Source organism: Nothobranchius furzeri, chromosome 3 (genome assembly GCF_043380555.1).
Source record: "Nothobranchius furzeri strain GRZ-AD chromosome 3, NfurGRZ-RIMD1, whole genome shotgun sequence".
Taxonomy (NCBI): domain Eukaryota; kingdom Metazoa; phylum Chordata; class Actinopteri; order Cyprinodontiformes; family Nothobranchiidae; genus Nothobranchius; species Nothobranchius furzeri.
The window spans coordinates 82,231,982-82,255,686 of record NC_091743.1 but is presented as its reverse complement, the minus strand read 5'-3'; the positions used below and the strand labels follow the sequence as shown (position 1 = coordinate 82,255,686).

At 38.7% G+C, this 23,705-nt stretch overlaps 2 protein-coding genes across 2 annotated transcripts; both read left to right on the top strand.

Annotated features, from left to right (window-relative positions):
• The first annotated feature begins 31 nt into the window (after positions 1–31).
• Positions 32–18,753, top strand: tbx19 (T-box transcription factor 19). Its single transcript, XM_054735209.2, has 8 exons — positions 32–3,605; positions 7,107–7,383; positions 8,835–8,969; positions 10,781–10,842; positions 11,267–11,325; positions 12,280–12,429; positions 12,804–12,960; positions 13,051–18,753. Exons 1-8 carry the CDS (start codon positions 3,238–3,240, stop codon positions 13,208–13,210), a joined length of 1,368 nt encoding a protein of 455 aa, XP_054591184.1. The 5' UTR covers positions 32–3,237; the 3' UTR covers positions 13,211–18,753.
• An 804-nt stretch (positions 18,754–19,557) lies between these two features.
• Positions 19,558–23,680, top strand: pcid2 (PCI domain containing 2). Its single transcript, XM_015957914.3, has 15 exons — positions 19,558–19,640; positions 20,023–20,089; positions 20,160–20,249; positions 20,334–20,407; positions 20,499–20,564; positions 20,646–20,687; positions 20,761–20,815; positions 21,953–22,056; positions 22,155–22,230; positions 22,300–22,441; positions 22,514–22,614; positions 22,932–23,005; positions 23,079–23,204; positions 23,271–23,394; positions 23,489–23,680. Exons 2-15 carry the CDS (start codon positions 20,048–20,050, stop codon positions 23,576–23,578), a joined length of 1,206 nt encoding a protein of 401 aa, XP_015813400.3. The 5' UTR covers positions 19,558–19,640; positions 20,023–20,047; the 3' UTR covers positions 23,579–23,680.
• Positions 23,681–23,705: the final 25 nt, after the last annotated feature.

The following is a 23,705-nucleotide window of genomic DNA, read 5'->3' as shown; positions in this document are numbered from 1 at the left end:
ACCCGATCAGCTGGTTCCACTTCCTGTTTCTGATCAGAATGAACCACGGTCTCTGGTGAACAGAACCCTGACCCGGTTTGAGTCTCCTGGTGGTTCTGTTTACCTGCCCTCTTCATACCTGTTAAGTCTCTAAAGCCTGTAATCCCTCCCACCAGCTGATTAAAACACACACACTCCGGCCCGGGATCAGATGTCTTGTGTGTGTGTCTCCAGATGTTCCCCTCTGACCTATTCTCCACACGCTGATGCAAACAGCTTAATGCTGTTTGGATCAGCGCCACCGGGTGACATTTAAACATCTTTGTTGGGTTGGGGGGGGGGGGGGGTCAGATCAGGCTCCCTTCCTTTCTAATGCTGCCCTCCCAACCTCCCCCAAACACACACACACACACCATGATATTGCCACCTCCGTGCCTCAGTGTCCAGATGATGTTCCTCAGACTTCTGAAGGCTTAAAGGGGTCAGTGATATGGGTTGGTGTGTTGAAGCCGATGGAAGGTGTGTGTGTGTGTGTGTGTGTGTGTGTGTGTTAGAGAGGGGTTGTCTGATGATGTTTGACAGGAAGTCCATCTGAACCAGAATGCTCACATTTATTGTCTTTATTTCATTCTCATGTATTATTTAGTCAGGATTATTATTTTCTAATTAGATGATTTAATATTTTTTATTAATAACGTCAGTTTAGATGTTTCAGATTTTTTTCACTTCTTTATTAATTGATTTATTTTTCTCTATATCAACTCCAAACTGTTGGATTTTCCTCCACAGAGAAACGTGTGTGTGCACGCGCGCGTGAGTGTGTGTGTGTGTGTGTGACGTCTGAATTACAGGTGCTAATTAACCGTCCATGCCAGAGCGAGGTAATCGGTGTGTGTGTGTGTGTGTGTGTGTGTGTGATGAGGAGAGAGAGAGAGCAGGAGAGCGACTCTTAGGCGGTGGGTTCATTTGGACTCTGAGCTTCTTCCATCAGTTGAAGCGGATTTATTCACTTAGATGAGATAAAATTATCTTGATCATTCACCTGATCAGCTCCTCCAATCACAGGTGAGTTTAACTTTCATCACCTGAAGTTATTACATCCTTCTTTTATTGCTGCTTGTTCGTGTTACACATTTAACTAGGTGTTTTATTTAAAAGTCTTATTTGTTTTGAATGGGGGTTTTTTGTACTTTGAGTTCTAAATAATTAAAATTTATTCAGAAAATGAAATTCTGTCACCTTAATTTAATTGGTAAATGTTTTTAAATATTAACATTTAAATATTAAACATTTATTTTTAGTGGAAATAATTTTAAACAAAACAAACAAATGTCCTAATTAAACAACTGTTTTCAACTCAGTGCAGGTTTTATTATAAAAGGTAGTTTTTATGTTGATGTTTGTATTCAAATCATGTGCTTAAATATTTCTGCTGTAGGAATGTTTCTAAATTTAGTTTTAATAATAGTAATAAAAAAAGATTTTAAATTGTAGGAGAGCCCTACGTGTCGGTGCGTCTCTCCATAACTCTGATTGCTTTTATATAATTTTATTAATTTTAACCACATTAAAACATTTAGAAAAAATCTACATAAAAATTAACATTTCACTTTTTTAATTTATATTTTTAGCTTTTTCAAAATTTGAAAACACATTTTTAATTTTATAATTTTAGGACAAAAAGCCAATAAGCTGCTATTTAATCTTTGAAATAACTTATTTATATTTGTTCTGTAAAATCTTCTCTTTACTGTTATTTTGATTAGTGATTCATTCATTTTTATGATAAATGTCTGTATTCAAGTTGTTGTTTTACAATTTTTTTTCCCATTGAACGCCCCACCATAATAATCAGAAAATACACACACACACACACACACATTTTTGATAATACCAACAACAATTATAATATTACTGTGGTCAGTTAAAAACTAAAATGAGTAAATTATTATTAATATTATTATTATTATTTTAATAATAATGATAATTTACATCTTTATCATTGGGGCTAGGATGCATACGATACTGGTATGTTGATTTATTTTTCTTCTGTTTACATGAACGTGGCTCATATATCAGACGCCAAAGGGGCCGGCTCGGTCGGAGAGTTGTGCTCGTACCCTTCCTGGTGTTTAGAGTTACCGTGGTAATTTACAACAAACCATGTGAGAAACGCGCCACAGAAAAACAAAAAAGAGTCGGCCCAATCCTCCCTGACCCCTGTGCTGCTTCTACATGCTCCTTACAGCTGAGGCGCTCTGCTCCAGGAGGCCCGGCTACGTTATGATGAAGAGCCGCCTTTAGCTCCTGTTTGTATCTCTAGGTGAAAGTGAGACCAGCTGCAGTGCAGACGTTTACCAGACTCCTTCTATAGGGAGTCCTCTCTGGTGATCCGCTCCAACAAGCTAATTAAAAGCAACGCTGTCACCTCAACAAAACATAAAAATGCTGAATTGTTTCAGAGCAGGTTGAGTGGGTTGTCCATTAATCAGAAGGTTGCAGGTTCAATTCTGGCTCCCACCAGAAAACCTTACCTGCTGGTGGTGGTCAGAGTGACCGGTGGCGCCAGTGCTCGGCAGCCTCGCGCCCATCAGTGTGTCCCAGGGCAGCTGTGGCTACATCGTAGCTCATCCCCACCAAATGTGTGTGTGAATGGATGAATGATGCACTGTAGGGTAAAGCACTTTGGAGTCCTCTGACTCTGAAAGGAGCTATACAAATGCAGCTTATTTATCATTTACCTTTTTCTTCCAAAACAAAGTGAAAAAACCAGAAAACAAAGATTTTACAATTAAACCAGTTTTGGTTTTAATCAGATTGTCAATTATAAAAAGTCTCCAGTAAATCAGATCTGATCCACATCATTAAACAGGGTCAAAGGTCAGGGTTTGACCCACTGTTATCTTTAACTAGAACAAGCCGCCTCTTCCATATTTGTAGTTCAACATGTTATGCTGGTTCCTCGTGTCTGTATCAGCAGGTGGTTCTCAGAAAACAAAGTGTTTCTGTTATAAATCTTCTGAAATCTGAGATCCAGGTCCTCCTGGTTCTAAAGCATCAGAACGTTCTGTTAGAGAAACCTAAAGAAGTCCGACATTTCTCTGACTGTTCTACTGGGAGGGGTCAAACCTTTCACCATTATTACTAGTCTTTATTTTAGGTGCTTCTGGTTTCCAGGATAAATACCAGATCCATCAGAGATCAGAAGGAAACCGGACCATCCAGTTCTGGTTGTCCTGAAGCAGAAGGAATCAGATAATGCTTCCAGAACCCAGACTGGACAGAACCCATTTTATGAAAGTTCAAATGAAGGCTTCTGCTGCTGTAGACCAACACCACTCGTGTCTTTGTCCAAGTGTCCAAATGAAGGTGGAGGGGTTACAGGAGGACGGGGAGTGCGGTTCGATTCCCTCAGCAGACCGTAGTTCTGGTGGGACGGTTTGCACCCTCGGGTCGGCAGAACGCTGCATGTCTCGGCTGCTGAGTGCTGTGGAGAGCGAGCTCCAGGCCGGGCGAGAGAAGGGCGATCCGACGGAGAGAGAGCTGAAAGTCACGCTGGAGGACGCCGACCTGTGGAGGAAGTTTCAGCACATCACCAACGAGATGATTGTCACCAAGAACGGACGGTAGGACACCTGAGATGTTTAACGTGTCATCAGTGACCAGCTTTTATCTAAAAAACATAAACTGTAAACAGCAAAGAAGCTTTATGGTGGTATTAGTAATAATGTGGTTGTTCATTCATGTCCCCTCACAGGAACATGACTAATAAACCATCAAAATAACCTTAAAGGAGCAATATGTAAGAATTCTACAATGAAATCATCACAAAACAGCCTAATGCCTCAATCACGTTGGAAGGAAGGTTACTTTGAAACAGATTTTCTTCTCAGCCAGATGGGGGGGTTGTCAGAATTTTTCCTTTCAAAAAAACAAAAGAGGGACATAATCACTGTTTACAATCAGCGAGTCTGAAAGGCTGCAGAGTCTGTGCCAACCTAACACTGCAGCGCCGACATTCGTAATTTCACACGTCAGTAAACAAAAGCCCCAGAAGTTGTTTCTTGTAACCCTTAAGAAGCCACTGCATCATTTTGTTTTACTCTAATATCGGTTGAAGCAGTCTAGAGGATAAACTTGAGCTAACAATGCTAAAGGTAAATTAGAAACAAATGGTCAGCTCTGAAAATATCTCAAGCTACTATTTCAATTAAGAAAAACTCGACAATACAGTGAAATGTGTGTAAAGTGAATTGACGTTTTACTTCCTTTAATGAGTTGTTCAGAGCAATAGCAGTAAGCTAACAACAACAAGATGATAAAACCAACACTTCCTCTATGCTGGAGGCGTATTACCGTAGTGAGTGTAGTAAGTTCTTCCTACCGTATTACACCCAAGAGGGCTAGCACCAGATATGACAATGTCTTTAACTATTATCAACTTATTGTGTGACTCGTCTTTACTTTACTTGTCATCTGGAATCTCTTGGTGTTGATCCGTATCTGGTAACATCATCATGAAACTCACAGATTGGGAAAGAGAAAATTACTTTTTGCTTTGAAGACTTGGCTGCAGTACCAATACATGGCCACAAGATGTCACTCTTGCTTTATTTTTACATATTGGAACTTAATGTTAAAAGGCAGTTTTCCTCTCCACAGTCGTTACATGCTTGGGGATTGCTGTAGCGACATTGACACAAGTCAGTGACTTGATGCAATGAGCTGGGTTCCTTTACTGTAAACTCGAATAAGTTCACAGAACTCAAAATTAATGAGGAAACTGATTATTTAATAATTTTTAAATTAACTTATCTAAAAGTTTACGATAACTGAAAAAATATTACCTGAATAAAATCAAAGCGTTTAACTACCTCCAACCCATGGAAGTAATTTTCACTTTAGAAGTGGGGGGACACGGGGGGGGGGGGGGGGGGGGGGATCTTTACAGTATGCTCTAAACACAAACGGTTGTTTTCTGCTTGGTCCTAGAGCGCAACCAGTGTCAATTCAATATAGCATAATATTGTTTTTGGATGGTAAAAAGTGCAGGGGTCAAAACTTGACTTTGGAAAAAGTGGGGGGGGGGGGGCATGCCCCCCCTGTCCCCCCCCCCCCCCCCCCCCCCCCAAAATTACGTCCATGCTCCAACCTATAACGTAGTACTTAAGCAACTTACAAAGTTTAATTTCACTAAACTTGCATATTTTATTTTATTTGAACTTCATTACATGTTTTTGCTAACCTAAATATTATACCTTATATGAACTCTAAACTGACCTATTAAACCCTTACCCAAACGTGGCATGCTGGTGAAGGCGGAAACTAACACCAGATCATGACTCACATAACCATAGATGCTAACAGCCAATGAGAGTGGAACTCTTAAAGTCAAGTCATGAGCATCTGGTGTGAGCCACCACAGTATTAATAACAATGTAATGGCACAGCATAATCATTACTTTGACAAACCTCCTCACTTATGATGCCAACACTATACAAAAGTAACACCACAGTTGCAACACTGAATGAAGTAATAGCTGAGAACAACAACCCCCACAATAAACATGCATAAACAGTCCAAAATAGAGCAAAATAACTGAAAACATGACTACCTTGCCCACCAGTTGTTTATTGTTCCCAAAATCCACCAGAATTAATAGTTCGGAGTTGTTTTCCCTACAAATCCACAAATGTTTAAAAATATATACAAGTCTGTTTATCAGACACACTGTAAAGGTGAATAGAATAATATAGAATCATAAAATAATAAATCAATATTTTTTGTTAATACTCATTAAAGTTAAGTTGTTCTTAATTGATTATTTTAAGTGATGATTACTTTAAAAAAATAAATAGTTCAGATTTATTAAAATGTTTGAGTTCAATGTACTTAAAACAAGGAAAATTTTGAATTAAGTCAACACATCTGAGATCTAAAAACTTTATTTTAATGATGAGTTTCATTACTCAATATAATTGATTATTTTCAACTTTTGGTTTGAAATGTTTTACTGATTGGCTTAATGAACTGAACTCAGTTGGAATGTTTACTTTGTGAAGTCCCTTCTCATGTTGTGATGTGGCGCTATATAACTAGCTGAAGGTGTCGTAAAGGTTCAGGATGTTCTAAGGTGTTGTAGTCAAGACCGTAACACCCGGCACAACAAGACCAAAACTATTTATTTCAAAGGAAAATCATAACAAAACAAAAAATGGGACTTGTTAAAATGGGACTTGTTAAAATTTTAGTTTGCTTTTAAATATACGAGACAACAAAAACAGTCTTTGATTTATTGTAAAAAAAAATCACACAATGAATAAAACAAATATGACATCATAGCAAAAGAACTTTTCATGTTTCACTTCTTGAAAAAGCTAACAAGTCACAATAAACCTTTCATTTTAGAGAGAAGGAATGGAAAAAGCAGCTAGGGGAAATTGTTACGCTACCAATGATTATTTGCTGTCTTTTCCGTCAGATGTGGTCTCCACTGGTCTCAGTTCATAACACCCGAGTCCGCCTTGACAGAGACAAGATCGAGTAAGAAAAGATTCCAAACCAAGACCAAGAATATGGTAAAATATGGTGATGAGAGTTCTAGAACCCTAATGTTCTAACAGAACTGGATCAGAGTTCTGGTAACTCAGGTTATTCATTAGTGTGTGTGATAGCCTGATGACTTGGTGTGATTAGTCCGGTCTGGTTTTTGTTTCTGCGCTGAGCCGAGGCGTGTTGACCTATGGCGGCCCGTGGGGGGAGGTGCACACTCCGTTTACACCTGCAGGATGCCACTTCAGCTGCTCTCAGGTGGAGAGAGACAGAGAGGGAGAGGGAGAGATGCTCTCATGCCACACGAACAAACTTTATAAATTCTGACTGATCAAAAAAGACAAAAGAAAACTTCTGAAACATTTTAATGGATTTTTGTTTTCTTTAGGAAAATTAATCACCTTTGGTTCCGTTTTTATAGAAAATTCACCTGCAGAACAGATATTTGAGACTTCTGTGTGTGTGTGTGTGTGTGTGTGTGTGTGTGTGTGTGTGTGTGTGTGTGTGTGTGTGTGTGTGTGTGTGTGTGTGTGTGTGTGTGTGTGTGTGTGTGCGTGTGCGTGTGTGTGTCTAGGAGGATGTTCCCTGTCCTGAAGGTCAGCGTCTCCGGTCTGGACCCCAGTTCCATGTACTCCTTCCTGCTGGACTTCGTGCCGGCCGACACCTGTCGGTGGAAGTTTGTTAACGGGGAGTGGGTGGCGGCCGGCCGGGCAGAGGGGCGGAGTGAGGGGCGGGGCCATGGGGGCATCTACATCCACCCTGACTCGCCAAACTTTGGGGCTCACTGGATGAAGGCTCCTGTGAGCTTCAATAAAGTCAAACTGACCAACAAGGTGAACGGAGGAGGACAGGTACCTGCTGCTCCTCCACTCCCCCATTTTTCTCTCTCTCTCTGTCTCTCCATCTTTTGTTTCCACTCTTCTTTCTGTTTCACATCTTTTATATTTCATGTTGGTCTTTTCCTCATTCACTATTTTGAGGTAACATTGTTTATTAAACTGTAAACTTTTTAATTTTGCAACAGGTCCAAGGTTTTTATTTTTATTATGACATTTTTCGTCTTTTTCATCTATTTGTTTTCCCTTTCTTTCACGTAAGTTTTTGTTGATTTCAGTTTTTTTTCTTTTTTTTCAGATATTACTCCTTAATTTTAGTTGACTTGATTTTAAAAAAATTTCCTCTTCTTGTCTTTTTCTCATCTTTGTTCTTCGTGTCTTTCTCCTGTCCATTAGCTTCTCTCAGTCTTCTCTGTGTTTTTCTGAAGTGGGTGAGAGACCACCGCCTCTAATTAGCCACTTCAGTCCCTCTCCTCTTTCACTTCACCTGTTCACCTCCCTGTAACCACGGGAACAGGATAAACAGCTCTTAATTGGTCGGCAGCAGTTTAATGCACTTCCTGTTAAGAGCTGTTCAGCGCTCCTAGAGGCCTACACACACACACACACACACGCACGCGCGCACACACACACACACACACACAAGAAAATTGGCAGTAATGTTGTTTATATTTACCCCATTATCCTGTCCAAACATGACACACTCACACACACACACACACACACACACCGAGTGGTAATGCAGAGTTGGACCGGAGAGCCGGGCCATAATGAAATAATTGCTCAGCTTATTTGTGCATTATGGTAATTATGTTTTTTACTGGTAAATTAATTTCTCCATCATGCTTCAGATGGACGAGGTAAACTATATTCAAAGCGAGCCCACACACACTCAAACTAACACACACACACACACACACACACAGCCACAGGGTCACATCTGAACCAGCCTCTCAATCTGAAGAGAAAACTGTTTGTTTTTGTGTGTTGGCTCCGACCTCTCTGATTGGTTAATTGGACCTTGTTAGTGGGGGGTGCAGGTGGATAAAAGAGAGTTGGGCCAAAAGACAAAGATGGCTTGGTTCCATCAACTCACCAACTAGGTTATGGTTTAATGGGCGCAGAAGTACAGAGTTCTGTTAGTTGAACTGTTCCGGGTGGACTCAGGGGTGGATTGGTTCTGGTAGGTTCTGTGGTTTAGAAGGCGCTGACAGGTCTAGAACACCAGAAAGATGGACTAGACTGGTGCTGGTCAGAACCAACTACAGATGAGTAACCATCACAATCAGAGCATCATAAAACTGCTAACTGTCTCTTACAGGCCCAGAACTCCAGGTCCTGCTATCTGTCAGGTGTTATGGATCAGAACTTCTCCAGACCTTCTAAAGATAAAAGTTTAGAACTTGTCAGCCTGTAGCGGTTGTTCTGTGGGACTGAAACCCGGTTCTGGTTCCTGTTTGTTCCAGATCATGTTGAACTCTCTTCATAAGTACGAGCCCCAGCTCCACATCGTCTGCGTCGGGTCTCGTCATCGTCTCGTCTCCAATGTGTCCTTCAAGGAGACCCAGTTCATCGCTGTCACGGCCTATCAGAACGAGGAGGTACCAAGACCCGGTCCTGTTGCTTCTTACGCTAAGGTTTTATTTGGATCACATTTCCATTCTAAACTATTTTGGATTCTAAAAGGATAGTTTTTACTATTTTATTAGAGATCAAACAAAAGATGAAGAACAGAGGTGCAGCTGGTAACTAAAACCTAACTAACCACTAACTAGGTGTCAGCAGGTTAGACACGAGTAGTAAAACCAGACCGGGTATTCACTCTGACTTATTATGACTTTGTTATGTGTTTACTGTGTATTTATTGTTTGTTTACTGTGTATATATTGTCTGTTTACTGTGTATTGTGTTTACTGTAGATTTATTGTTTGTTGCATATTTATTGTGTTTACTGAGTATCTATTGTGTGTTTACTATGTATTGTTTGTTTACTGTGTATATATTGTGTGTTTACTGTGTATTTATTGTTTATTTATTGTGTTTACTGTGTATACATTGTGTGTTTACTGTGTATTTATTGTTTATTTATTGTGTTTACTGTGTATACATTGTGTGTTTACTGTGTATTTATTGTTTATTTATTGTGTTTACTGTGTATTCATTGTGTGTTTACTGTGTATTTATTGTTTATTTATTGTGTTTACTGTGTATTTATTGTGTGTTTACTGTGTATTTATTGTTTATTTATTGTGTTTACTGTGTATATATTGTGTGTTTACTGTGTATTTATTGTTTATTTATTGTGTTTACTGTGTATATATTGTGTGTTTACTGTGTATTTATTGTTTATTTATTGTGTTTACTGTGTATATATTGTGTGTTTACTGTGTATTTATTGTTTATTTATTGTGTTTACTGTGTATTCATTGTGTGTTTACTGTGTATTTATTGTGTTTACTGTGTATATATTGTGTGTTTACTGTGTATTTATTGCTTATTTATTGTGTTTACTGTGTATTCATTGTGTGTTTATCGTTTATTTATTGTGTTTACTGTGTATTCATTGTGTGTTTACTGTGTATTTATTGTGTTTATTGTGTATTTATTGTTTGTTTATTGCATCTTTATTGTGTTTACTGTGCATATATTGTGTGTTTACTGTGTATTTATTGTTTGTTTGTTTATTGAATATTTATTATGTTTACTGTGTATAAATTGCGTGTTTACTGTGTATTTATTGTTTATTTATTGTGTTTACTGTGTATTCATTGTGTGTTTACTGTGTATTTATTGTTTATTTATTGTGTTTACTGTGTATTCATTGTGTGTTTATCGTTTATTTATTGTGTTTACTGTGTATTGTTGTGTGTTTACTGTGTATTTATTGTGTTTATTGTGTATTTATTGTTTGTTTATTGCATATTTATTGTGTTTACTGTGTATATATTGTGTGTTTACTGTGTATTTATTGTTTGTTTGTTTATTGAATATTTATTATGTTTACTGTGTATAAATTGCGTGTTTACTGTGTATTTATTGTTTGTTTATTGTGTTTACTGTGAATTTATTGTGTATTTATAATGTATTTATTGTGTGTTTATAATGTATTTATTGTGTGTTTACTGTGAATTTATTGTGTGTTTATAATGTATTTATTGTGTGTTTACTGTGACTCTATTGTGTGTTTATAATGTATTTATTGTGTGTTTACTGTGAATTTATTGTGTGTTTATAATGTATTTATTGTGTGTTTACTGTGAATTTATTGTGTGTTTATAATGTATTTATTGTGTGTTTACTGTGATTTTATTGTGTGTTTATAATGTATTTATTGTGTGTTTACTGTGAATTTATTGTGTGTTTATAATGTATTTATTGTGTGTTTATAATGTATTTATTGTGTGTTTCTTAGATCACGGCTCTGAAGATCAAGTACAACCCGTTTGCTAAAGCCTTCCTGGATGCTAAGGAGAGGTAAATCAGACCATGCTGGAAGACAGAAGTTCAGGGGAAAAATTAGTCAGAACCTTAAGTTGGACTGGGTCAGAACCTTAAGGTGGACTGACTCATACTCTGAGTCACAAATAAAGATGTTTTCTGTTCAGACCTCTTCACAAAACTGACTCATTCTAATTCATGCCACTCTGAGCAGTCAGTTTCTTTGTCCAACTGGAACCAGGACCCAGGGTCCTTTAGTGGTCCTTTAAGCTCGTATTTCAGAAGCAGAACATCAGAACCTGGTTCTAGTTCTGAAGCCAGAAATGAGGATTCTCTGTAGAGTCTTTAACATCAGAACCTCTCTGTGTTGCTTTACTTTTGACCACATGGAGCTGGGTTCTGATTCTGAGTTAGATGTGAGTCCAACGCAAATCTCTGACATCTGATTGGTTCTCCTCAGGAACCCGACAGCTCGGAGTGTTCCAGACTCAGCAGAGAACCGGGTGGCCCTCCAGTCCTGTGAGTCTGACTGGACCCTTTGTATGAGTTTTATTGATCATTTTAACATTTTATTGCAGTTGTCTCTTAAAATACCAACAGGTTCACTTTTAGTAAAATACGTCTGACCTCTGTATTTTATAGATTTAATAGAAACCCCCCCCCCCCCCTCCTCATGGAGGGGGCCACCAGCTTGAACACTGCTGCTAACCATTTAAACATTCTCCCTCTCCTGATAATAACGTTTTACTTTCTTTGACATTGAATGTGCTACTACTAGTTTACCTGTTTAATTATAGATTCACTAGGATAAATACAATAAAGTTTATCTCTCACCAAATAGAATGTTTACTAAGAAATCACAATTTAACCATAGAAACACCACTTGGTTTCCTCTCCACTGTCGCTATATGCTTGCTTAGTATGAGGATTGCTGTTAAGACACTGACACTAGTCAGTGACTTGATGCAACCTGCTGCGTTCCTTATATAGGAAACTTTTACTGTTTGGCTTAATTATCTGACCTGTATTGGAATGTTTACTGTGTGAAGTGTCTTAAGACACGTCTTGTCATGATTTGGTGCTATATAAATAAACTTGAATTGAATTGAATTGGTAAACAGTGATGAAATGCACAGATATTTATTTTTATCTGTTAGAAACAGAATAAATGTAATAAATGAGGTAAAATTAATTTGATATTTAAATAGAATTAGAATAAAATGTTTTTGTTGTTTCTAATATAAAACAAAAATTTGATCCAAATTATTTTGTAGAGTTTGATTATTTACTAAATTATTTATAATTGAATGTAGTTTTTTATTACGTTATTGTTTTTCCTTTTTTGCTCAACCAGCAGGAAGATCAGGGAAATTAACACATTTATAATTTTTTTTTTAAATGTAAACAGAATCTGCTGTATAACCTGGTTGTTTTGGGTTCTTTAGGTTCTGTTGATGTTCTGGTTTTCTTCAGGTTGGTCCCTGTGTTCTGCTGGAGGGGGCGGAGCCTTTCCTTACACTCCACTGGTGTCCCATCATCACCATGGTTACAAGCATCCCGGTTACCCAGGGAGACACACACCTTACCCCCCAACCTACCTGCCTCATCGCCCGCATTCTTCAGGTGAGACGATCCACTTCCTGTTTATGAGTTAATCAGCTGAAAATCTTAGAACTAAATTACATAAAGTGACATTAACAAGAAAATATTGTTTTTGTGTTAATAAATGTAAACAGATTTCTGTGAACAAAGAACGTTTAATCACACCCAGGATCAGTTTTAACTGTAGTGTTCCACAACTGACCAGGTCGGTTGGTTTGGAGGAATTTCTCCCTATGAAATCATCCTTTTAGATTTTACCGTGTTCTGATATTAAATTAAAAGAGTCTGAGAATGCAGGAGAACATTTCAGATTAAAATCTTTGTGTTAGTTTGTGTCTGAACTGTTTTAGTTGTTGAGGTCTGGTTGTTACTTCCTGTTTCCTGTGTCCCATCAGTCTGCTTGTCTGAAGGAGTTCAGGTTCTAACTGAAGGTTGGAGTAGCTCCTCTCCTCGTCCCACCTCCTCCCCTTCCTCCTCTCCCTCCTCCCTCTCTTTGACCAGCAGTGTTCCTTCATCACAGCCGCCTCCTCCTCCTCCTCCTCACAGCTCCAGGTAAGGCTCCTCATGTGGCCTTCTATAATAAACATGTTTCAGATGTAATTGTGTGTGTGTGTGTGTGTGTGTGTGTGTGTGTGTTTTCAGTCAATATCCCTGTCTGTGGACGGTCGGATGCTCTGAGCTAAGCCCCTCTCATTCACCGTGCGCCACTCTGCATGGACCAATCAGCAGTGAGAGCCTAATGCAGCCTCCTGGCCGAGTGGGCGGAGCTGCATGGGCACCTGGCCACACCCACGCTTTTTGAAGGAGGAAGTGATTTGGGTCTTACCTTTTTTTTTTTAGTCAAACAATACAAATGTTTACGGCATGAATTACAGATTCATCTTCGAGGGGTAGAAAGGCAGTGAAAACAAAAAATAACTAAAAAATAAAACAAAAAAATAAAAATAAAGAAAACATGAATTAAAGTGAGGGAATTAATCAAGGATTCCATAAAGTTCAAATAGAGAATGTAATTTCAGGGCATTGTTATTGTTCATCAAAAATAGAGATTTTTTTTACAACAGTTGAATTCATTTTTCCAACTGTTGATGTGGGATTTCATTTTGAGAAATTTGCATCTGTGGATGTAGTGTTTGCAGAGAGTGATCAGGTTGTTGACCAAAAAGTCCAGGTTTTTATCCTTCAGATTCAGATTCAGATCAGATTTCAGATTTATTGGCCAAGGAAAAGTACATTTACAAGGAATTTGTCTTCGGTAGATGTTCAGGTCTTCACCAGATCTTCAGGTGTACACCAACTTTAATACAAGTCCATTTCAAATGCTGTAAAGGAATTTGTTTGGTTAACATCCAGCTGCGAAAGAACAGCCAGAAATCAATGGCAAAATCACAACTAAAACAAATGTTTATGTTTATTTATGTGGCAGACGCTTTTATCCAAAGCGACTTACAATTTCATGGAGAGCAAATAATTCACACTTGTTCAAATTTATTTTAAGACCAGATGCTTTGGCAAATGTTTCTAAATAATGTACAACTTTTGGAATTTGTCTTTCATTCCGCAAGAATAAACACGTGTCGTCGGCAAACTGACTTATTACTAGCTTTTTATGCATAATATTTCAACCGTCAATCTCACTGTTTTTAATCCTAATTGCTAATAATTCAGCTACTAAGATAAATAGAAGAGGGGAGCTATTGCAACCTTGTCTAATGCCTCTGCAAACAGGGAATCTAGGGCAGGTACCATGGTCCAAAGACACACAACTGTTTATATCCTTATATAGCATATTAACTAACTTAATACATTTCTGACCAAAACCAAAATAATTTAAAGAACTCAATATGAAGGGATGCTCTACTGAATCAAACGCCTTGAAGAAGTCAAGGAAGAGAATGAATCCTTCTTCAAGCAATATATGCGAATAATCTATCAGATCCCAAACCAGACGAATGTTGTTGTGAATAGATCTACCCCTTAAAAAAACAGATTGAGTTACATCAATAAGTTGCTATATACCATGTTTGAGTCTAGTTGCTATACAACCTAAAAGTAAGTTATAGTCAGTATTGAGAAGGGTAATCGGTCTTAAGTTGTCTAGAAGTCTTTTATGTTTATTATGTTTATTTATTTAGCAGACGCTTTTATCCAAAGCAACTTACAATTTATAACCTATAGGGCATGTTGTGATCGGTGGGGTAAACCGGAGTATCTTTATCTAGTATAATTTATCTTTATTGTGTTTGGGAATTAGCGTTATTACACCTTGTTTCATACTAGGCATTAATTCCCGTTTACAGATGCATTCTTGAATAGCTTTAAACAATAAGATTCAGATGTCTTTCCAAAAGAAGCAATAAAAAGTTGCAGTGAGCCAATTCGAGCCAGGGGACTTATTCAGAGGAATTTTCAAAAGGACCGCATCTAATTCTTCTATTATTAATTCTGCATCAAACATTGTTTTGAAAGATTCATTAATACAAGGTTTAAAGTTGGTAATTTGGCTTAAATAGTTTGTTGAATCAGTTTGAGAGTATGCCGAGGAATATAAAGTGTTATGGAACGAGTGAACGTCTTTCTCAATCACTTTACTATCCCTGCATTCTTTACCATTAATTAGCAGACTTGTTATAGCTTTGCTTTCTTGTCTTTTTTCTCCAATCTACTGAAATATGCAGAATTTTTTTCTTAATCCTCCATCCATTTTGCTCTTGACCTTATAAAGGAACCCTGTGCTCTCTTTAAATAGATATAATCAATTTTGGATTGTAAAAGCAATAATTTTTCTTTTTCTTGATTGGATAAAGCAGGTTTGCTGCAGTACTCATTGATTTCCTTAAACAAGTTACCTTCTTCTTCCCTATTTTTCTTATTTAGGGTTTTGCTGGTTTGAATAGAAAATTATCTTATTTTGAATTTAGGGAATTCCCATTTATTACAAAAACTATTTCTGCCAGTATCCTTTTCAATACTAGATATTATTTCTCTTATTTTGCAGCAGTATTCATTATGTTTTAGTAGGTCAGAGTAGAATTTCCAATAGGCTTTGTTTTTTTTTAAGTGAGATTTGAATTAAAAGTTAGCTGAATTATACAGTGATCAGTTAAATGAGCCTAGGAAATTGATACATCTGATGAAAAAGTCTGTAGCGAATCAGCAATAAGCCAGTAATCAATCCTAGATTTAGCAGAATTATTTGGTTTGTGCCAGGTATATTGTTTTTCCCCTGGGTTCTGAGTTCTCCAGATATCAATCAGGTTATTATCTCTGATAAAATCTTCAGTACTAGAATTAAAATGATGATTGTCAAATTTAGAAGTCCATCTATCTACCCATTCATCGTGCACCATATTCCAATCGCCTCCAAATATGATATAATCAGTGGGATGGAGAGCTCTAAGCTCATCTATTTCTAAAGTAATAATATTGAATGCATGGGCTGCATGGTGTCGCAGTTGTTAGCACTGTTGCCTCGCAGCACGAAGGTTGCAGGTTCGAAACTTGGCTGCAGCCTTTCTGCGTGGAGTTGCATGTTCTCCCCATGCATGCGTGGGTTTACTCCGGGTACTCCGGTTTCCCCACGGATCACAACATGCCCTATAGGTTATGAATTGTAAGTCGCTTTGGATAAAAGTGTCTGCCAAATAAATAAACATGAACATAAATATTGAACATTTGCCTGTTATGCACAACAGATTTGTGGCCATATATATTCACTAAAATCAAAAAATGGCTTTCAATCTAGAACTGCAGTTATCCAGTGGCCCTCTTTATCAGATTTATGTGTAATTACCTCACCTAGAAATCTATGGAAACATATAGCTACACCAGCAGATTTGCTGCTTCCATGGCTAAATAAAATCCGATCACCCCACATATTAGACCAGAAGTTTACATCTGCATCGGAAGAATGAGTCTCCTGTAGAAAAAAAACAATTTGCTTTCTGCCCTTTGCAAAACAAAAACAAGGATTTCCTCTTTACCGAGTCCTTAAGTCCCCTCACATTTAAAGATGCCAAAGAAATAGTGCAACTGAACATTCAGAACAATAAAAAATAAAACAAAACTAACAATGCAACTTGAGTGCTTAGAAGATAAAACTAACTTTTCTTCTTAATTAACCAGCAAGCAACAGTATTCCTTGGTACCTTAATTCACTCAAAATGTGCATTTTTAAAGTAGAGCCTTTTGGAGTTAGCCAATTTTCCAACCTTCTATGAATCCATGTGGTCCACGGTAGTAGGCACGCTTTCCTTCGCGACAAGCTTGCTCAATCTGCAGCCATGGCTTCTTCCTTGCCTCTCTATCCTCCAGTGGCATCATCTCTGCAAAGCGAACCCCTCTTTCTTTGCACAACGAAGAATCCTTGCTTTTTCACCAAATCTCCTCCTTGGTCCCTCTCCGTACAAACAGCACAACCAGTGGCCTGTTGCGGCTGCTCTCCTTTGTTCCGACTCTATGAACGACATCCACAGCGTCTTCCAGCTGGCGTAGCTCTAGGTTTGGAGGAATCTTTTTGAAGAGCTGCATGGTGTCGGCACGAACGTTTTCATCAGCTTTTTCCTCCATGCCTTTCAGCTTCAGGCACCACCGCATCTTGTATCTTTCTTGTTCTCTGACTCTTTGTTTGAGCTCTTCGTATTCCTTTTTCATAACTTGATTCTGTTTCTCTAATTCCAGAATTTTCTTCTTACAATCCTTCACTTCCTCAGCGTTATACTGCACCGCTTTTGATAGAAGCGCTAACATGCTAGTCGTTTTATTTGGCCTGTTCCTTTAATTCGTCAAAGTTTTTACCCATACCTTGAATAGCTTCTAGGATGGTCTGGTTAGAGATCTCGATTTCTCCTTTGCTTTTTTTTTTTTTTTTTTTTTTGCTGGCGGGAGGCTTTGTTGGCATCAGCGGGGCAGATCCAGTTTCTTTACGCTTGTTTAGCATAGCCATGCTATCCACCATAGCCGTGGTCACAGGCCTGCTCCGCCAGCGGTGGTTCCTCAGTCGATATCACCTGGAAATTTGATTGCATCCTTCTTTCCACCAAGTAAAAGGAGTTTAACCGGCTTCAGAACATTATTTTGACTCACTTCGAATTTCTGAGTGTGACTTTTAAAAGAAAATTTGGGACAAACTGTTGCAGCCTTCGTTTCGCGCTGCTGTTCAACAGGCCATCTTGCCGCTCCCTCCGATTTGGAATCCACTCATAAAAAAGATCAGAAACAAAAATCAGTTTACAAAATCACAGACAGACAAAGATGATGTCATTGCAGTTTTATTTTGTCCAAATAAAAACTCAAAGGTATAACATAAAGTCATTTACAGGTGAAATGTTTAATAACTAGTGGTTAGCATTTTTAAGAAATACAATTAATTGAATAAAGGCTTTTACATGTGCAAATGGAGCAAGGTGGAAATAGCATCATGAAAGGAAACACAAAACCGGGGCAGCAGTAGCTCAGGTGGTAGAGCGGGTTGCCTCATGATCGGAGGGTCATGGGTTCGATTCCAGCTCCCGCCAGGGGTATCCTGCTGTTGTGTCCTTGGGCAAGACACTTCACCCAACTTGCCTATGTTAGTGGTGGTCAGAGGGGCCGACGGCGCCAAATGGCAGCCTCGCCTCTGTCAGACCTCCCCAGGGCGGCTGTGGCTACAAGTAGCTTACCATCACTAGCAGTGTGTGAATGTGAGTGTGTGAAAGCGTCTTTGGGTGTCTTGAAAAGCGCTATATAAGTTCAATGCATTATTATTATTATTAAAACCGGAAGTTGCAGCAAATTAAAAGCATCAAAAACATTTCAAGGGTTTTGTTTCAGATTCAGAACCTTTAATCTTAGAATAAAATATAAAATACGTTTTCTTCTACAAGATCAAACACCTGGATGAATCATTTGATTCAGGTTGATTTTATTTTTAGTTTGTAATGATGACTGATAGATCGGATCTGTTTTCTTTACCTGTAAATATTATTGTGAAATATGTTATTTAAACAAATTCTGTCTCAAAACGACTCTTCATTAAAACAATGAGTCTGTTTTTATATTGTTATAAAATAAAACTGTTCTAATGTTTAACTCTGTGGCGTAATGATGCTCTCTTTGCGGAAACGTGTCACTGTTCTAGTGCAGCTTCTGGTCCTGCTTGTTTGTTTCTGTTTGTCAAGAAAAAAAAGTTTAAAAGGTTTAAGTAAAATGCAGAAATCTTGTTGATGGAACCTAAATAAACAATGTTAAATGTTTTATTGTTTTGAAATGCAATCGTTCTGGTCCGAGTTGTTTGTGACTCACGAATCTTGTAAAATTTTGTTAAGACTCAAATTTTTATCATCAAATAAAGATGCATAAGTCGCAGCTCTGGTTAAACTTTTTTACTAAGCTTCATTATTGGCAAACTGCTTGGACTTTGCAACAATTTACCTTTCATGCAAGCCTACGATTAATATATTAAAATATATAAATAAACAATTAAATGTATAAATATAATTTATACTTTATTTTCAAACTACTTTTATTATTGTCCCTTTTTTCTATTTTTCATGATTATCTGTCACTTGTGCTTTAGTGTGTCATATTATTCTCATTTCACTTTTATCTGTACAATGTTTTTCTACTTCTGTGTATTGGACTAAGAGTCCAGAATAAAGAATACTTGACTTAATATATCGCATTTTAGGTTTTTTTTTTTAAAAAAAAAGGGTGATATCACGTGAAAAAATAATTCCTAAAATTATCAAATTAGTTGTCTAAACTATAATGTTAAACCCCGCGACCCTACATGGACAAGCGGGTTCAGACAATGGATGGATGGATAAAATGTTATACTTTTTTTTAATTAGTGAACATCAATCTCATTACATTGTAACAACAACCAAAACTCAACAAAAACAAAAAAAGAACAACTCAGTAGATAAACCAAAACCGTATAACTAGACCATTAGAAATATTCTAATCAGCAGAAACAACCGGATTTATAAGATTACCAAGACACGATAAATAAATAAATAAATACAATATTAATATTAATACTACTAATAATAACAACACAATAATAATAAAATGTTAAACGACCTTGTACCTCAAAATCCTCACATCCGAAGTAGGACAGTTTTATTTTGAAGGGCAGAAACTACACATCGTGACCTGGAAGTTGTTTTGTTCCTTGACGAAAATACTTCCTGTTTGGGGCTGAAGGAACGAAAGCTGGATGGATGTTTTCTGCTTAGATCCTATTTTAAAAGGTGCGTGTTTGTTTGTGTTTACTGAATAGATGCGCGTGTTTGTCTGTTTATAACAGGAAAAAGCCGCTTTTCCCGGCAAGTGAGTAGATTTAAAACAAGTAGTTTATTTTAATACCGCAACGATTCTCTTAAGTTTGTTTTAGCCTGTTTTTTTTTTTAGCTATGATCATAACTAAATAATTTTTTGAAAAAAAAATATTACTGATCTATTTGGTCACGTCTAGATAAGTAGATAAATGCTTTTGGGGGGTTGGGGGATTTTTCTTACTTACTTTTTGATTATTTTCCCACTTTTATTTTGAAATTTAACTGATGAAGTGTGCGCAGCTCGACTCAGATCAGCTTTAATAACATGAACTTATACCAGGTTGTTTGTTAACAGGTGCAAACTGTTCCTAAATCAGCTGATGGTCATGGCACATATCACCATCAACCAGTACCTGCAGCAGGTGACCTCTGACCTTTGGCCTTACTTACATAGTGTTTAGCAGGACTAAAGTCTTCTTTTCCCTCCTGCAGATCAACGAGGCCATCGACAACCATGACGGCTCCTTCTGTGCTGAGCTGCTGTCTTTCAAACACCCTCATGTTGCCAACCCTCGCCTCCAGGTGAGGCTCCACCCACTCAGGTATACAGTCAATGCTATTACATTAAACCTCACCAAAGTGTGTGTGTGTCTGTGTGTGTTCCAGTTGGCAAGTCCAGAGGAGAAGTGTCAGCAGCTCCTGGAGCCACCATATGATGAGATGGTTGCGGCTCATCTCAGGTGAGATTAATGAACATAGAAGATAAATTCCTCAGAACCCCAGATAACACACCTGTGTGTGTGTGTGTGTGTGTGTGTGTGTGTTTTCCAGGTGTACGTACGCTGTTGCCAATCATGACTTTGTTGAAGCCTACAAGTTCCAGACTCTTGTTGTTCAATATCCTTTAATATCTCATATAAAATCTTCAAAACTTCTCCCACTCATAATCAATCATGTCCTTGACCTTTGACCTCTAACGTCATTCCTTAGGGCCTTCCAGTCCCATAAAGAGGAGAACTGGTGTGTTGAGTGGGATGGCATTGTTGAAAAGCTGCCCGTGAACACAACATGACCGATGTGTTTGTGGTTTCAGGGCGCTGTCCGTCATGTACGCCGTCACTCTGGACCTTCGAATTTTCGCCAACAATGTGAGAAAATCCAGGACCAGATCCTGATGTCAGACCTGAATCTCATTTTCTCAGTTCAAGTGATAAAGTGATAATATAGAAATCTAATGGTACCTTATATAATGTTTATGTATGGGTTATTATTTGTTGTCAGTTATTCATTATATAGGTATAAACACCAAAAGTAATTCATTAAAATATAAAATTGTATCAAATCTGAGCTTCAGAACATAAATGGCCTGTATTTGAGACACATTAAATTAAAAATAGTTTTAAATCAGGTTGATAAGAAATGTGCTAAACCTGCAGTTATGTTTTCAAGATCCCGTTCTATGTGGATTTGGTTCTATGTTGAGCCGGTTCTTTGTGGACGTGCTTCTATGATAATCTAGTTCAATGTGGATTTGGTTATATGGTGATCTGGTTCTATCAGGATGTTGTTTTTATGTAGATATAGTTCTATGTGAATCTGGTTCTGTGTGGATCTGGTTCTATAATGTTATGGTTCTATATAGATCTATATGTGGAGCTGGTTCAATAAGGATTTTCTTCTATGTGGATCTGGTTCTATCATGCGTCTGTGACAGTGTGTGTGTCCTGTCACTGTGACCCGATTGATCATGCGCCCTGGCTACTTGGACAAGAGGGATCTCCGTTTGGCTGACTGGTTAGCATGCATGACTTTCACCCGGGAGTCTGGGGATTGAATCCCGATTGGACCATTTTTTGGACCATCTGCCACAGATCTCTCTGAAGAATTCACAACATTGACGGCTTCAGCAACGCTGTGCCACTCCGTGGATTTTCTCTTATGTATTTTGCAAAAGCACTTCCTTTCATTTCTCCACCTCACCCACAAGTACCTCAATTTCTGCTTCTGTGAAATTGCGCTTCCTTGATCTGCCTTGATCTACGGTCACCATGTCATTGGCGGAGCGCTGCAACAGCCAGCTTATGTATATGCATGAGATCCACAAGGCACTTTGCATTGACTATTTATGGCAGTAAGTGGGCGTGGTGAGGGCGGGATGTGACTAAAAAGCCGCTGAGAAACATTCTAGACAGTTTCTGGTTTATGAAGCGGAGATTGCATACAGCTGTGCGTACTCTCACAAACCTGCTTGGCGTAAGGACATTATTTTTGCTGGTTCTGTTCAGGCAGAGCAGCAGCTGCAGAAGAAGGGTAAAGGTCAACCAAGTGAGATGTTGGAGAAAGCTGCCGAACAGCTGATGAGCTGCTTCAGAGTGTGTGCCAGCGACAAGTCAGTACACACACACACGCACGCACGCACACACACACAATCACTAACCATAATGCTGTGTGTGTGTGTGTTGATGTTCTGGTTCTGACTCATCTTAGTCGTGCCGGGATCGATGAGTCTAAGAAGTGGGGGATGATGTTTCTGAGCAACCAGCTATTCAAGATCTACTTCAAGGTATGATCCTGTTCTTTAGAGTCCTTCAGGTTCTGGTTCTGGTTCTGATCCATGGTCTTGGTGTTCCAGATCAACAAGCTACACCTCTGTAAACCTCTGATCCGGGCCATCGACAGCTCCAACCTGAAGACCGAATACAGTCTAGCCCAGCAGGTCACCTACAAGTACTATGTGGGCCGCAAGGCCATGTTCGATAGCGACTTCAAAACGGGTCAGTCCAGTACCGGGTCCAAAACTACAGAACCATAGAAACCACAAGCATAACCAGATGTTTCCTCCACAGCTGAGGAGCTCCTTTCCTTTGCCTTCCGATACTGTCTCCCGTCCAGTCAGAAGAACAAGAGGATGATCCTGATCTACCTGCTGCCTGTCAAGATGCTGCTGGTCAGAACCGGTTTAATCCAGTCTAAATCTACAGGTTCTGACTGGTCTGGTGTAGGATCAGGTCCAGTAAGACTGGTGTATTTTGGTTGAAGGTCTAGTTAAACATGGTCATGGCTCAGGTTTGGATCAGACCCAGTAGGACCAGTAGAAGATTTGGGTCTATAAACTAGATCTTTAGTTGAATCCACTTCCTGTTTACAATCCAGTGCAGAACGGTTCCTGTTTGCTTTGAATGAAGCCCGGTTCTTTAAATCCAGCTGAACAGGACTGGTTCCCAGAACTCCCAGTTTGACTCAAAGCTGTTACTGGTCTTTCAGGGTCACATGCCAACCCATCAGCTCCTCAGGAAGTATGACCTCATGCAGTTTGCTGACGTCACCAAAGCTGTGAGGTATGTAAAGAGGTAGATAAACAGGAACAGGAAGTGACCTCACACATGTCATGTGACCTGAGGTGTTTTCCAGCGAGGGGAACCTGCTGCTGCTGAACGAGGCTTTATCCAAACATGAGACCTTCTTCATCCGCTGTGGGATCTTCCTCATCCTGGAGAAGCTGAAGATCATCACCTATAGGAACCTCTTCAAGAAAGTGTGAGTCACCAAAACCAACTTCCTGTTGGAGGAAACTGGCTCCATTTGACCTTTGACCCTCTATAGATACCTGCTGTTGAAGACCCATCAGCTTCCGCTGGACGCCTTCCTGGTGGCTCTTAAGTTGATGCAGGTGGAGGATGTGGACATCGACGAGGTTCAGTGCATCCTGGCCAACCTCATCTACATGGTGAGCAGTCGGACACAAAGCCCGGTCCTGGAGGTCCAGGTGGTCCACCTGCTGGTCCAGAGTCTGATTCTTGTGTCTTTGTGTCTCCTATCAGGGTCATATCAAAGGTTACATCTCCCATCAGCACCAGAAGCTGGTGGTCAGTAAACAGAACCCGTTCCCTCCTCTGTCCTCTGTCTCTTAGACGACGTTACCCACAATCCCCTGGGCCTTGTTATTGTAGTCTCCTTTTGGTTTTGTATTAAAACTTTTGATAAAGAAAACATTTTGAGCTTTTCCTGACTAATTCTGGTCTTTGAGTCTGTTTTTTT